Raw genomic sequence first — 15351 nt, 5'->3', positions numbered from 1 at the left:
GAGCACCTGCAAACCAGCATAATTCAGATTCAGGCAACTATCCAGCAAGAGCAGCGTTTGCCTTTTGTATGCCCCAGTCAGTGCCCCGTTTCACAAGGGGAAGGAGTGACCCAAACGTAGAGCAGCCATCCTCTCTCAAGGGGTGTCTGTACGGTTGCCCGTTTGAGCGATACCAGTGGCCCTTTTCACACACCCCTGTGCTGCGCGGTGGCAGATGTTAAGGAAGTGTGGGTTGGTTTCCCCAGGGAGGTGCAGCTAGTTATGTGGAGTCTGGGAATGTTTCCAGTGTAACTTGCTTATTCACTTGCCTCCCCATCAAATGTCATTTTGGGACAGGCCGATGTTTCCCCCTGAATGTTAAAGCAACCAGCTCTGGGCCATTAGCTGGCCCATGGGCGGGTCTTACACTACAAATCTCAGGATCCACCTTACCACTCTTTGCTGGGAATGTGGGATAGGGGAGGGATCACTTGGTGACTTCCTGTTCTATTCACTCCCTCTGGGGCACCTGGTATTGGCCACTGTCTGGGGACAGGACACTGGGCTGGATCGACCTTTGGTCTCACCCCGTATGGCCGTTCTCATGCTCTCTTGGTGAAATCCCAGGGGCCCTGAGTAGGGACGTCTCATGAGGGTGTAATTGGAGCCGTAGCTCCTCCTGCACATGCTGAGACTGGAGGGCATGGCAGCACTCACCTTCCCAGAGAGCAGGTTGCTGCTCGGTTGCAGAGTTGGGGCCACAGGTACATGGTGGTTGCCCAGCTGCTCCTGGGGTGAGGCCACGTGGTGGGCAACCTCCGTATATGCCAGGGCTGGAGCCAACACCCGGGGCAGGTGCCCACCATGCGACCCTGCCCTGGGAGCAGCTGGGCAGCCTTGATGCAGCCCTGGGCCCAGCTTCAGACCTGCCCTAGGATTGGTGCTGTGGCCAGAATGGGCCACAGGGCAGCTGCTGGAGCTGGAGCTGGAGCCGGTGACACGGCACTACAACTAGCAGTGTTGTGAGTATTTAAGGGGTGTGGGATGGTTGTGATGCACCATTTGTTTCTTAGAGTCCTAATGCATGTGAGAACGTGCAACACACTTTCCTGGCCCACCACCTATGCCCAGCAGCCTCACAGTGAGTCCCTGCAGTGGGTGGTTCTCAGTGACTGATATTACCTCCCATGGCTGGTATCACACTTGCCAGGATCCTGTCCCTGATGCTCCAGGGTGCAGGCAGCATCTCTCCCAGCCCTGCCCAGCCTTCCCCTCTTCCCCTGAGGACGTTCTGCTCCGTGCTAATTGGCCTGATTAAGCTCTTGGATTATTCACATTGGGCAACAATCAGGCACCTGTTCAGGCAGCTGCAGCCTCCTGGATGAAGATTAAGACTGGACGCCATCAGCACGGTACTACATGAAGGTAACTGTGCCAAATACAGACTGACCTCTTGTGATGTATTGCCAGTACATGGCTGGTTGCTATGCTTGGGCTGTGGGCTGTGGGTGACCCCTACTGGCCTGCATCTGTAAGCACTGCCCAGTGGGGGGTTGCCTGAGGAACCTCAGGTCACCTAGACAGTGACCCAACCAGTTCTCACCTGTGGAGGGAAAGGGCTAAACAAAGGAAGGGAGTGGTTTGAAGAAGTGTCAGTTTTGCTGGGGCAAACATGGAGAGAAGAGACTAAGCAGAGTGCTGGGAGTCCAGGGGCCTAAGCACCCCTACCCCAAGGGGTCTGAGGCTGCCCGGCCCTGACTCCTGTAACCACATCACATTTATGCTGTGCTGTATTCTAGAGAATCAATAAACCCTCTCTATCAGGGATTTCCCTACACCCCCCTGTGGAAGTCTATACTCCCCCTGAATTTCCCTAACACCACTCCCTCCCCAGTTTTGTGAACTAGTTACATGCCAATTTAGTGATTGTTTGGAAATTTGAATTGAAATTGAAACATTAATACACACTTTAAAAGCATATGCAGTGTATGATATGTGTATCTGAAAAATTATAATAGATTGGAAAAGTATTAACATAGGCTAGCTTCCTTATACAGCTGTTATTTTTATGACAATGTCAGTGCATTCATTTTGGTGATGTTGGCCAATCTAATAATTTCAAATTATGATTTGTAAGCAAAATCAAAATGAGCTCTCCCTGACAGCTAGTGGTGAGCTGGGGGTTGGGGGAAAAGGCTTCAGGACCAGATTGTATTTACATTCACACCTAATCTACCTAGGTATCCAGCAAACAGAGCTCTGTTGCCCAAGTGATAGATTTTGGCTGGGGTTGGGTTACACATCACTTGAATGTTGGGGGGGGGGGTTGAAATGTTGTTGTTCTTATTGTATGAGTAAAGGGCAGTAGAACTGTACTTAACCTGTACTGATTGAGGGAAACAAGAGAGAGGGTGGGGACAGGTTTTTGGCTTGATAGTCTAAGTCACAAGTACTATTTGACCTGCCCTTCTCCACTGTTTAAAGACAGAGCTGATTAGGCTCCATATACAGTCTTTTGTTTTGTTAAGTTGCTATTACAGCTGAAATCACTGATAATCAGGTCTAAGTGCTTAGTCCTGCTGTGGGGACAGTGTTCCTGTGGGGACAGTGTTTTTGTGTGAGACAGCTCAGACTGCACTAGCAGTGAGGGTCCCCCACTGAGAGCTCAGCTGAAATCACCCAGAGCTGGGTGGAACCTCAAGAGACCAACTTGCAGAGGTCACAGTGGCAGGTGGCAGCAGAAGGTGACAATGCAGAGCCATTGGAAACAGAGCAATGGAGTGAACGGTGGCACAATGAACAACAGTGTCCAGAGCGAACAGTGCGCAGCTGGAGGAACAAGCATGGTGTCTTCTTGCCCCCACCTGGGAGGTGCACTCATGTGAAAGCACCTCTGACTCTGAGTCTCCACTGACCAAAGACAACGCCGGTGAGTGGGGTGAGATGGAGGGAAAAATGAGGGGCACGTTAAATAAATACTTGTTTGTTGGATTATATTTCAGTGACTTTGCTAGATTTGTGACTGGGTATGGAAACTTATCTAAATGTGTTTCCTAGTAGGCCAAGATTTTTAAAATGCATTATTTGCCAAGGTTGTTATCTCACATCATTGCTATCTTGAGAGGTCATTATGTTGTGGAGTTTCAGTCCTAAACATTTTTATTATTATAATTAATTTTTATATAAGAATGGTCATAGTGAGTCACCAGTGGCCCATATAGCCCGGTATCCTGTCTTCCGATAGTGGTCAAGGCCAGGTGCTTCAGAGGGAATGAACAGAACAGGTAATCAAGTGATCCATCTCCTGTTGCCCATTTCCAGCTTCTGGCAACAGGCTAGGGACACTCAGAGCATGGTATTGCATCCCTCCCCTTCCTAGCTACTAGTTACCAATGGACCTATTCTCCAGGAATTTATCTAGTTCTTTTTTTAAACCTGTTATAGTTTTGGTCTTCACAGCATCCCCTGGCAAAGAGTTCCATGGGTTGACTTTATGTTGTGTGAAGAAGTACTTCCTTTTGTTTTTTTAAAACCTGCTGCCTATTAATTTCATTGGGTGACTGCTAGTTCTTGTGTTCTGTGAAGGATTAAATAACATAAAAGGCTTGAATAGCCAACTTTAATTTGTGTGATTTTAAAACATGAGTTAAATCTAATAAAATGGTCGTGAAACATTTTTCAGTTTTTACTATGGTGCCATACAGCCCACCTTCACCCTCACGATCTCACCCTCATTGGCCCAGAAACTGCCCCCCCCTGTAAATTTGACCACCCCCCCTAATTTCAATTCCTGCAGAAAACACTGCTTCTATATTCTACTGGCTGGCGGAGTCTCATCTTGTAGCATCTTGTAGCAGGGTGCAGGATCAAGGGGTCCCCGACATGCCGTCACAGTGGTGGCTGCGGTGGGATGCACTGCACCCTATGGATGGAGCTTCCATCAGCAAGGAATGAGGCACAGTAAAAGGAAGGGGTTTGGATGAGCCAGGCATGCTGGAAGCAGAGCAAAGTGATTCCTGGGAGTCATGGGGTGCTGCAGCACTCAGTCGGTGAGTCTACACCCCAGGGATCAGCGGGGAGACAGCCTATGCCCAACTCCTGAAGGCAGACCTTGTGGGGCTGTGCAGAGAGAGGGGCCTGTTCATGGGGAAAGCAACCAAAGCCCAGCTGATTGCCCAGCTGGAAGAGAATGACCAGTCCAAGGACCTGGATCTTGTCCCAGCACGGAACAACAAGACACCCCCTGGGAGTGTCTCAGGTTCTCAGACCAGAGGAAGGGCTGGAATCTGCCAGACAGATGCAGTGCCTAACAGGCCACGCTCTGCCAGCAGCGGTTCATCCAGGGAGCGGTCCAGCCCGGCAGAGCTGTGACAGCTAGAGATCGAGCTGAGGCTAAAGGAATTGGAGTCACAAGAGAAAGAGCGGCAAGACTGTAGGGAGGAACGCCAGGACCGAGAGAAAAAATGCCAGGATCAAGAGAGTCAGTGGCAGCATGAGCTGGCCATGGCAGAGCGGAGAAGGCGAGGGGCCCTGGCTGAGGTGAGTGGGGGGAATCCCAGCAAGCACGGGATGGCCAGACACTTTGAGAAGCTTGTGTTGACCCAATGTAAAGATGTGGGGGACACAGACAGGTTCCTTAGCTCTTTTGAGGGGGCCTGTGAACTACACCAGATCCCCTCAGCAGACTGGCTCCAACAGCTCACCCCCTTGCTGGATCAGAAGGCTACAGGGGTGCTCAACCAGCTGGAGAATCTGTAGCCGGGCCACTACGAAAAGGTCAGAGAGGCCCTGCTGCACAAGTTCGGGCTGACCCCTGAGACATACAGGAAGAAATTCCGGGGGGTGCAGAAGGAGCCAAGGGAGACCTACGTAGATATGGTTTCCTGCCTGGCACAATACTGCCTCAAGTGGGTGTTCGGGTTCAGGGCTCAAACCACAGAGGACCTGTGGTTAAGCTGATGATCCTGGAACAATTCTATGAAGCGTGCCCACCTATCCTGAGGCTGTGGCTGAAGGACCAGAGGCCAGAGGCCCCCCAGGACATCGGGAGGCTGGCGGATGAGTTCATGGACAGCTGGTGTGGGTGTGAACGGGAGTCCCAGAGAGAAAGGGAGTCCAGGAGAGCAAGGGAATTGCACAGAGACTGGTTCTCAGCTGAGCAACAGAGGAAATCACCTACAGGGCAAGCCCAAGAGACAGGGACCAGCCTTCCTCCCCCCCAGAGAGACAGCCAGGGCCCCGACAGAAGCAGCCCAAAGGGGCCTGCAGGAACTAACCTGCCATCGCTGAGGGCTAAGATGCCACAAGAGGGCTCAGTGCACCAGGCACCAAGACAGGTCCCACGACCCAAGACATTCCAGGGTTAACTGGCTTGGTCTGGGGCAGTGGCCCCCAACCTTTCGTGGCTGCCGGGCATCTGGGAGCAGGGCCACTCATGATTACGTCCGGGGAAGGGGCCGCCCATGTGCCCTGAGCCCGGGGCCAGCACTGAGCATGTGCCGGGTGCTGGGGGCGGGGCCAGCCCAGATGTTTCGGCAGGCACACATAAATGCCCCGGCAGGTGCCATGGCGCCCATGGGCACCACGTTGGGGACCACTGGGCTGGGGGAAGGGCAGACTGCCTCAGGGGCAGGGGCCAGCAGGCAGACCTCGGCTCAAAGGGACGGAGAAGCCACTCAGGCCAACTCCTCCCGGAAACCTGATGCTCTGGAGGCAGGTCTCTCTATGTTCCTGGTGAGGGTAGGGCAGCCCCTACAGAGTGAGTGCCTCATGTCCCTGGAGGTGGATGGCAAGAAGGTGACAGGTTTCTGAGACACAGAGCAGATGTGACACTGGCCCAGCCCAATATAGTGGCCCTAGCCTGCATGGTACCCAACACCCAGATGACCCTGAGGGACCTCGTTTAAGGTGCCTGTAGCCCGGGGGCATCTGAAATGGGGCGCTAAGGAGGACCCCAAGGAAGCACTTGCCCATGGAAGTACTGGTGGAGGGTGACCTACAGGAGTGGCCACATGGGTCCTACAGGACTCTAATTACCACCTGTAGGCAGAGCCAGTGAGAGGCTGGTGACCCTGACCCAGGGGAGAGCTCCCTGCAGAGGGCACAGGGTTCTATGTCAGATGACTGGGAGGGGGAGGCCTCCCTGGGTGAGTCGGTTGTCAAATACATCCTGGCTTTCCGGGAGAGACTCACTGAGTTCATGGGTTTGGCCAGACAGGGCCCAAAGGAAGCAAAAGGTCTGGTACGACCGCAATGCACGAGCCTACACTACCAGGGACCAAGTGGTGGTTCTATACCCCGTGTGGAAGAACAAGCTGCAGGCAGCCTGGGACGGCCCCTTCAAGGTCGTTAAGTAGCTGAACGAGGTGAACTATGTGGTGGAGCTGATTGGCCGGATGCATGGCCAGCGGGTGTATCACGTTAACATGATGAAGACATACTGGGGCTGGGATAACTTAGTGCTGGCCGTGTGCAAGCCCTGGGAGGAGCAAGGAGAGGGCACTGGAGCAGATGCTTCACTGGAATCAATTTCCCTCTTGGACCAGCTCACCCCAGCCCAGCAGGCCAAGATCCGAGAGGTGCAGCGCTCCCATCAGCAGCTGTTCTCTGACAAGCCTGGTCTCACCAGCCTGCCCATCCACCAGGTGGAGACAGGCACCCACCCCCTGGGGCACTGCTCCCCATTCAGAGTCATGGGGAAGATGGCCCAGGACCTGGAGAAAGAGGTCCAGGACATGCTGGCGCTAGGGCTGTTCTAACCGTCCTCCAGCTCCTAGGCCTCTCCGGTAGTTCTGGTCCCCAAGAAGGACAGGTTGATCCTGTTCTGCATGGACTATTGGAAGCTCAAGGCCATCACTATGTCCCATGCTTAGGCCCGATGAGCTCCTGAACAAGCTAGGCGGAGCTCACTACCTCACCAAGGGCTACTGGCAGGTGCTGCTGGACCCTGAGGCCAGGCTGAAATCACCCTTTATAACCCCGGTGGGGATCTATGAGTTCTTGGTTGTGCCCTTCAACCTCAAGGGGGCATCGGCCACCTTCCAGCACCTGGTGGACCAGCTGCTGCAGGGGATGGAGAGCTTTGCTCTAGCGTACATCGACAATATTTGTGTCTTTAGCCAGACCTGGGAGGACCACATATCCCAGGTCAGCCAGGTACTGGACCGGCTAAGGGGGACTGGGTTGACTGTAAAGGCTGGGAAGTGCAAGGTCGGGATGGCCGAGGTGTCCTACCTAGGCCATACACTAGGGGGCAGATGCTTGAAGCCAGAACCGGCCAAGGTGGAGGCCATCTGAGACTGGCCTGTTCCCCAGACCAAGAAGCAGGTCCAGGCTTGCATTGGGATGGCGGGGTACTGCTAGATGTTTGTGCCCAACTTCAACTCCATCGCTGCTCCGATCAGGGAGCTGTGCAGGAAGGGGAGGCCAGACTGGGTGGTCTGGATGGAACAGTGCCAGGGGGCTCTCTGTGCTCTGAAGAAGACCCTGGACAAAGCCTCAGTCTTGGTAAATCCAGACTTTTACAAGACCTTCGTGATGATTACTGATGCCTCGGACACAGGGCTGGGGGCGGTGCTGATGCAGGTGGACGAGAAGGGGGAGCGACACCCCATGGTGCACCAGAGCAGGAAGCTGCTGCCCCAGGAGCAGAGCTATGCGGCCATAGAGAAGGACGCCTGGTGATGGTGTGGGCCCTTCTAAAGCTGCAGTCGTACCTGTTTGGCTGGCATTTCACGGTGTACACCGACCACTGTCCCCTGACCTGGCTGCACCAGGTAAAGGGGACCAACTCCAAACTGCTGAGATGGAGCCTACTCCTGCAGGACTACAACATGGAAGTGATCCAGGTCACGAGGAACACAAACATCTTAGCCAACACGCTATCCCATGGGGGTGGGCTCAAAATTCCCCAGGCCACAGGTGGAGTGGCCCCGCTCAGTTTGCTTTCGGAGGGGGCAGAGAAGTGATATAGTGCCTGTATATCACTGGTTGCTGTGTTTGGGTGACCCCTACTGGCCTGCATCTGTAAGCACTGATAAGTGCGGGGAGTAGCCTGAAGAACCTCAGGTTATGTAGACAATGACCCAACTGGTTCCTACTTGTTGAGGGAAGGGGCCTAGACGCCCCTACCCCAAGGGGTCTGAGGCTGCCCAGCCCTGACTCCTGTAACCACCTCACGTCTGTGCTGTGCTGTATCCTGGAGAAGCAATAAACCCTCTCTATTCTACTGGCTGGCAGAGTCTCATCTTCTAGCAGGTGAGGTGCAGGATTGGGAGGTGCCTGACACACCTGTCCTGGGGAGGAATGGGCATGGAGGCAGAACCACACTGGGCTCCTAACAGCACTTTAAACTGATTTGAGTATTGCCAGACAGTGTAGAAATCTCTAGTCACCAATGCACATCCCCCGGACTGACAGCTAAGGAGCTGTGAGACTCCCTGAGGTCAGATACAATAACCATATCCCAGAAGAGGAATCCCTGCCTTTCCCTGCTCCGTGCTGCCCCATGGCACATCTCCACAAACCCTCTTTCTGAACTGAGATCCCCTTGATGCACTTGAGCCCTGCTCTGCACAACCCGAGGATGGTGCCTGAATGTTGGCAACTCTCAGTGTGGCAATTCCAAGGGTTTGATTGAGAAGAAGAGCAGTTGGTGGGCGCCACCCTCCTGAGGCAGGGGTGAGGCTCCTCTCCCTTTCCTCAGGGCCCCTAGGGCTCTCAGTCACAAGCTCTGCTTGGCCAGGACAGGAACCCCACAAGAGAGCTCTCTGCTGGGCTTCCAATGGGCAGAACAGTCTTCTCCACTCACTGAAGTGCGGAGCCCTGTCTGCTAACTCAACCCCTCCCTCTACAACACTGTGCTCACATGGCATCAGCCAGGGCCCCCAAACTCTTTGCTGCTGAGAACCTCCCCAGAGCAGCAGGCTGATAGGGTGAAGATGAACGGGGCGGGCCACAGCTCTCGGAGCTATTGATCCAGGCCCCCTGCAGAGAGAGGCAGGCGTGAACCACACTGTGGTCACACTTCAAGTTTCCTTAGCAGCCCATGAGGCCTGGCTGTATATTTTATTTTAATGAAGGCTGAGATTAAGATCTCAGTCCCAAGAGTCAGGACCCTGGGCCTAGGCACATAGATGGTGCCTGTCTCTTAATCTGGCTCTGATCCCATCACTGGTTGTAAGGAGCTGCTATGTGCTGTGAAGAGCAAGTATTAGTGTGATATGCTGTAGGCAGAGACCAAAACTAGCACCCCGTGAATGCCTCAGGCTGCTTAGAAGGGAAGACAAAGAAGGTTTTTGTCTCACTTCCCCACTGACTGTGTCATTGTGACAAGCATTGCTGTGCCACACAGCACAGTAATAGTCAGCCTCATCCTCCGCCAGGGCCCCAGAAATGGTCAAATAGCCGGTGTTGCTGGACGTGTCTTTGGAACCAGAGAAGCGAGCAGGGACCCCGGAGCCCTGGCCTTTGCTGGACTCTGAATAATAATAAAGCAGGTATCGTGGGGAACTCCCTGGTTTCTGTTGGTACCAGAACACAGTGTAGCCACTGATGCTGGTCCCACTGCTCATGGTGCAGGAGAGTTTCACGGTGTTTCCTGGGGACACTGACGCTGAGGGCGGCTGAGTCAGCACATTCTGCGAGCTAGATCCTGGGAAAATAAAGACAAAGGTTGTGAAGCACTGTGGGTGCTAGTGACACTGTTTCTGCACAGAGTCCAGCAACAAGCTCAAGGTTTTCCCGTCCTCACCTGTGCACCATGTCCCCAGCAGGACAATGAGGGGAGCCCAGAGCATGGTGAGGAGATCTCAGGCTCCTGGGAGAAAAACCCACCAAACGTGCTGAGATCGCCTGACAATATCTGCCCCTTTTATTGATCCTCCTGGGGGAGACACATTCAAGCTCCACCCTTACGCAGATCTGATCCTATCTCATTGGTCCTCCTGACCACAGGGAAAGTGCCGAGTGTGAAGGGGTGGGGTCCTCTGGTGAGGGTCGTTAGACACGTAAGGCCTGTGTCAGTCAGTGCCCTTTGAGCATCAGTGTCAGTACCAGGCAGGGTTTTATAGACAATTCAGCTTGGGGTTGGCATGAGCTCAGCTGTGCAGATGGGGAAGGGAAATCACAATGCGTTTTTGTCACTGACGCCTCATAGCACCCCATAGTTCTTGTGTATGGGATAGACACTCAGTAATGGCATTAACTGTACTGGGCTGGTGTTGTGTTGCGTGGAACCCTCACAGACACCACCACAGAGGCTCCCTGGCTGTTCTGAATGTGGATCTGTGCCTAGATGTGCGCCATTAGTAATGGATGTTGGCCTCAGGGGCCATTTCTGGCTGGTTTTAATCTCTGCAGCTCGCATGACTCTGCTTTGTGTTATCAGCATCCCCGGTCAGCAGGTAAGGCCAGTGGCTGCAGGGTGGGGTGCGCAGTGCAATAAAGCAGCAGCCTGCAGCCCAGCGCTGTACAAAGAGGATTGCAGAACTGATTGTGAAGCTTCTAATATTTTTTTTATTTCCCTTCCCGCAATGTCCACCCCTGGGATAGGAGCTTGGAAGGCACCCTTAGGTGCCCTGTGCTTGCTACAGCAAGAAGCCTTGGGAACAAACAGGAAGAATTAGAAGTCCTGGAACAGTCCAAAGAACTATGATTTGATTGGAATAATGGAGTCTTGATGGGACAACTCACATGACTGGAGCACTGTCATGGAAGGGTATGAACTGTTCAGTAAGGATAGGTGGAGGGTGGAGGTGAAAGGTGGAGGAATTGCACTGTTTGTAGGAACGCAGCATGATTAGTAAGAGCTCCGCCTTAAAGCCAGAGAAAAGTCTGTGGAGAACTTGGATTAAGTTTAAAGGTGAGAGCAACAGGGGTGATGTCATGGTAGGTATTTGCTATAGACCACCAAACCATGTAGGTGAGGCAGATGAGGCTTTCTACAGACAAGTTTCCAAATCAGAGCCCCTAGTTCTCATAGGGGACTTCAATCATGCTGACATCTTTTGGGAGATCAATACAGCAGTACATAGAGAATCCAGAAAGTTTTTGGGGAATATTGGGGATAACTCCCTGGTACAAGTGCTGAAGGAACCAACCAGGGGCTATGTGCAGCTTGACCTGCTGCTCACAAACAGGAAGGAACTAGGAGGGGAAGTAGAGATGGGTGCCAACGTGAGAAGCAGTGATCATGAGATGGTTCTGTTCAGGATCCTGACCAAAGAAAGAAAGGAGAGTAGTAAAATACAGACCATGGACTTTAGAAAAGGTAACTGGCTCTGTGGATATGGGGAAGCCCATGGACATGATATTCCTGGATTTTAGCAAGGCTACTGATGATGGTCTCCCACAGTATTCTTGCAAGTTAAGGAAGTATGGATTAGATCAATGGACTGACTGTAAGATGGATAGAATTCTGGCTAGATTGTCAGGTTTGATGGGTACTTATCAATGGCTCAATCCCTGTTTGGTGGTTAGAATGAAGCAGAGTGCCCAAAGGGACGGATCTAGAGCCGGTTCTAGGACCTGGATGAGGGGATGGATTGCACCCTCAGCAAGATTGTAGATTCCAGTAATCTAGGTGGGAGGTAAATACGGTGGAGGGCAGGAATACTAACTAGAGTGACCTAAACAATTTGGAGAATTAGACCAAAATAAATCTGATGACAAAGCCCTGGCTAGAATAATTTAGTTGGGATTGGTCTTTCTTTACAGACTCACCCCCCATTTTTGGTGCTTGCAGGAAGAAATCCGGACTAGTTTTGGGGTGCTTATTCCTGGGGGGCTGAAAAGAGCAGGTGCTGTTAGATGGGGATTGGCCGTCGGGGCTTCTTACATAGCAGGTGAGGACAAATGATTTTTACAGAGATCCCAAAAGTCCTTGGGTTTGCCGCACTTTTATGATTGGTCCCGCAACCCCCCATCCCTAACCTGGGTGAAGCAGCTCCTTTCCTGTGAGACTGGCTGGCTTCCCATGGCAGGAACTGTAGTCTGGCCCCAAGTGAGGGGAGTCCCAGCAGGACTCAATTCAGGCCTGGCTGCACCAGGAGGCTGCCCATTGGGGCTGGGTAAATTGCTTCTGGTTCCTCTTTATTTGCACCTGTCAGCTGCAGTGCCAAAGACCAGGGCAGTGTCCGTTGCTGTGTGCAGTGGGTCTGTAGCTGTGTGGGACACAGGGTAGCAGAGACACAAGACGGGTGAGGTAATAGCTTCCAGCTGACCAATCTCTGCAGAGGAGAGAGACGAGCTTTCCTGGCAGACTCACCTCAGCAGCCTTTAATATTCCAATGCTTCCTCAGACTGTGCGGCCCATGGTGAGCGCCTCAGGGTCTAGCGCTGGTGCACAGGCAGCACCTGGTTGTGATAGCGTGGCATGCTCCCCGGATCTACCGCCTAGGGCTGGAGCACGGCAGCCTCTCAACAAGTCCCTGCAGTGGGGGGTTCCCATCAATTGACATTTACCCTGCTGACCAGTGTCACCCTAGCAAGGTCCTAAACCTGATGCTCCGGGGCTGCAGGTAGCATCACTGCCTGCCCTGACCAGCGTTCCCCTCTTCCTCTGAGCACGTTCTGTTCCGTGCTAACTGGGCTGATTAGGCCCCACAACTTCAATCACAGGGATCAGTCTGTCACTCAGGCAGCTGCAGCCAGCTGGGTGCAGACTGAGACATTCTAGACGGTCACTCTGCTAGATGCAGACAGACTTATGCCAGTGGAGAGGGGCAGAGAGCAGAATCACACTGGGCTCCTTCACAGGACTTACCCTGTGATTTGAACTCAGGCAGAATTGGGGGGAAGTGAGGGAAGTATTATCCTCCGCCTCTCCCCTCGAACTGCAAGCCTGCGGGAGGCAGCCTGTGTGTGCAATGCAGTGAGATCTGCAGAGAAGTCAGACGTTGTCCTGCTCCCATCGGTGCTCCTGGAGCCAGGAGTCAGAATTAGTTTGAAAAGAAGGAGATTTGCTAAAGTACCATGATCTGTCCCGAGCCTGGTGAAACTGCCCAAGTAACAGGTGTGGCATGTTCATCGGTCCCAGCCACAAGGAGGAGGAGTCCTGCGGCACCGACACACAAACACATTTCTTTGGGCAAATGCTTCCGTGGGCTGGAACGCACTTCCTGCCGCGCGCTTGGGATCCCACTGACCTGGGGATACAACGACACTGCAGAGGAGCCGCCTTTGCCTCCTGAGGGCCAGCGCTGCTCTCACAGGGGATTCTCCACAAGCCCTCCCAGGATGAGACCCCCTGAAGTGGTCAAGCCCTGCTCTGCACATGCCCAGTCCTGCACAAGCCCTGCTCTGCACATGCCCTCACGGCACTTGGCAACGGCACCGCTGTGCACTTACTTCATACCTGGAGGGATCTGATTTAGAAGAGGAGCAGCTGGTGGGCCGATGAGGACCCTGGCCACCGTCCTGAGAGGCAGGGACGTGGCTCCCTCCCTTTCATCAGGACCCCCAGAGCTCTCAGTCACAAGGCTGGCTTGGCTGGGGCAGGAGCCACTCATCCAAGATTTGTCTGATGGGGTATGTCTACACTACCCCCCCTAGTTCGAACTAGTGTGGATCTCAAACCACTGGATCATGGAGTCATTTCTGCAAACTGGTGGGCTGTGCTAGGGGAGGGAAGACTCAGCCCCGACCCACCCCACTGGTCACTAACAAGCCACACTGTGACACCAGGCTACTCAGAAGGGTTTGGGCTCCTCACAGTCACAGAAGCAATGAATAACCCCCTCTCCCGAGACACAGGGCGTATGTGTCTCACTTCCCCATCAGGCTGTGTCACTGTGTGAGAGCTACTGTCATCGTCCAACACCTGACAGTAATAATCAGCCTCGTCCTGCGCCTGGACCCCAGTGATGGTTAACGTGGCCGTGTTCCCGGAGTTGGCACCAGAGAATCGCTCAGGGATTCCGGAGGGTCTGTTGTCATCACCATATATCACGAGTAGGGGGGCGCTGCCAGGTTTCTGTTGGTACCAGTGCACAACATTGCTACCGATATCATTCCCTGAGCAGGTGAGTTGAGCGTTTTGCCCTGGAGACACAGACACTGAGGGCGGCTGAGTCAGCACGTACTGGGCCAGAGAACCTGGGAAAAGAGGAGAAAACAGAGGGATCAATTTGCTGTTTCATTGCTGTGCGGAGAGAGAGCTCACTCTGCAGGCAGCCAGCACAGGCAGCTGGGGAAGGGAAATTATTATTGGATTAAAATCTTTTTGGGTTACCGCACCTGAGCAGTAGGTGAGCAGGGCGAGGAGCAGGGGGGCCCAGGCCATGGTGGATTCAGACAAGCTCGGCTCCCTGAGGCAAACGGGTCTGTGGCTGGGAGCCTCCGATTCCCCCTTAAAACACCAGCACTGGGGAATGGCCCTTCATGCAAATCTGCTTGCCACTGATTGGCTGCCCATGCCTATGACAACACACTATGGTAGGGCAGACAATAAGAGAGGGAGGGGCAGCTGTCTGTATAAAGCCCCATTGTAACTGGGGTAAGAGCAATGCTTTGGGTTACCCTTTGCCAGGGGACAGTAGAGACCCCTGGAGCTGAGGACTCTCAGGCTGCACAACCGGCCACACCCCTTATTTCATGGTGCCGAGCATCCACCTGCCTGCCCCTGGGGTAACAAACCAGCTGAGATTTGTTGTTGTGGCCCCAACCCACAATCCCTGCAGTCACCTCCCCTGGTCTCTGGCGCTGGGATGTGGGCGGGAGGCTGGGGTGGCTCTTCCAGCTGCCTCCTTTCACCTGCTCTTATGACTCTGGCCAGCCCTGGCTGGCTGGTCCCTGTGAGTTGTGGGGCCAGCAGGGGAGCAGGGGTCAGCTGATCATCCCCCTTACACGGGCTCCCCCAGGGCAGAGCATGGAGTGACTGGGGGAGGGGGAAGCCAGGCAGGGGTGGGGCTGCAGGTGTTGGCAGCTGCAGGGCTTCTCCCTCTCTGCCCTCAGGATTTGGGGGTTTCATCGTGCCCTGGGGGGAGCCTCTGCCCCAAAGAACATGGAACAAGGAGGACAGAAGGGGCTGGATGAAGAGCTGGGCCCTCAGAGCAGAAGGCCCCAGGGAACCTCATTCCTACCAGCCGTGTGAGAGCTGTGAGGGTTTGAAACCCCTGAGCCCAGAGATGACTCTACTCCAGCAGCTGCCAACGGGTCACCGGAAATTGCAAACCCCACTGGGCATCCTATGGGCTGTGGATGATCAGCTCCTCCTAGTGGTCAGTGTCACACACAGCCTGGGGCTGTTCCTCTGCATGGCTGTGGAGCAGCGTCACTTCACAGTCACTGTGCGCACCCCAGCTGCTCCTTTATGGGTTTGTCTCCTTCTCTACATCATGCAGGATGAGCAAGTCATCAGCTTCCTCCCACCTC

At 53.8% G+C, this 15351-nt stretch overlaps 1 pseudogene and 2 gene segments (V, D, J or C); 1 reads left to right on the top strand and 2 right to left on the bottom strand.

Annotated features, from left to right (window-relative positions):
* LOC106731771 (immunoglobulin lambda variable 5-37-like) overlaps nt 1-9824 on the bottom strand; it is a 71710-nt gene extending 61886 nt beyond the window's left edge. The window contains 2 exon segments of the V gene segment in view: nt 9313-9631; nt 9731-9824. Of these exon segments, the coding sequence occupies nt 9313-9631; nt 9731-9776 (365 nt within the window).
* The window catches only part of LOC102460817 (Ig lambda chain C region-like), a 244889-nt gene that overhangs the window by 71611 nt on the left and 157927 nt on the right, over nt 1-15351 (bottom strand).
* Nucleotides 4483-5268, top strand: LOC149520681 (neurotrophin receptor-interacting factor 2-like; annotated as a pseudogene).

This window comes from Pelodiscus sinensis, chromosome Z (genome assembly GCF_052426305.1).
Source record: "Pelodiscus sinensis isolate ZL-2025 chromosome Z, ASM5242630v1, whole genome shotgun sequence".
In the NCBI taxonomy this organism is placed as follows: Eukaryota; Metazoa; Chordata; order Testudines; family Trionychidae; genus Pelodiscus; species Pelodiscus sinensis.
The sequence above is the reverse complement of the archived record's forward strand: the minus strand, read 5'-3'. Positions and strand labels throughout refer to the sequence as shown.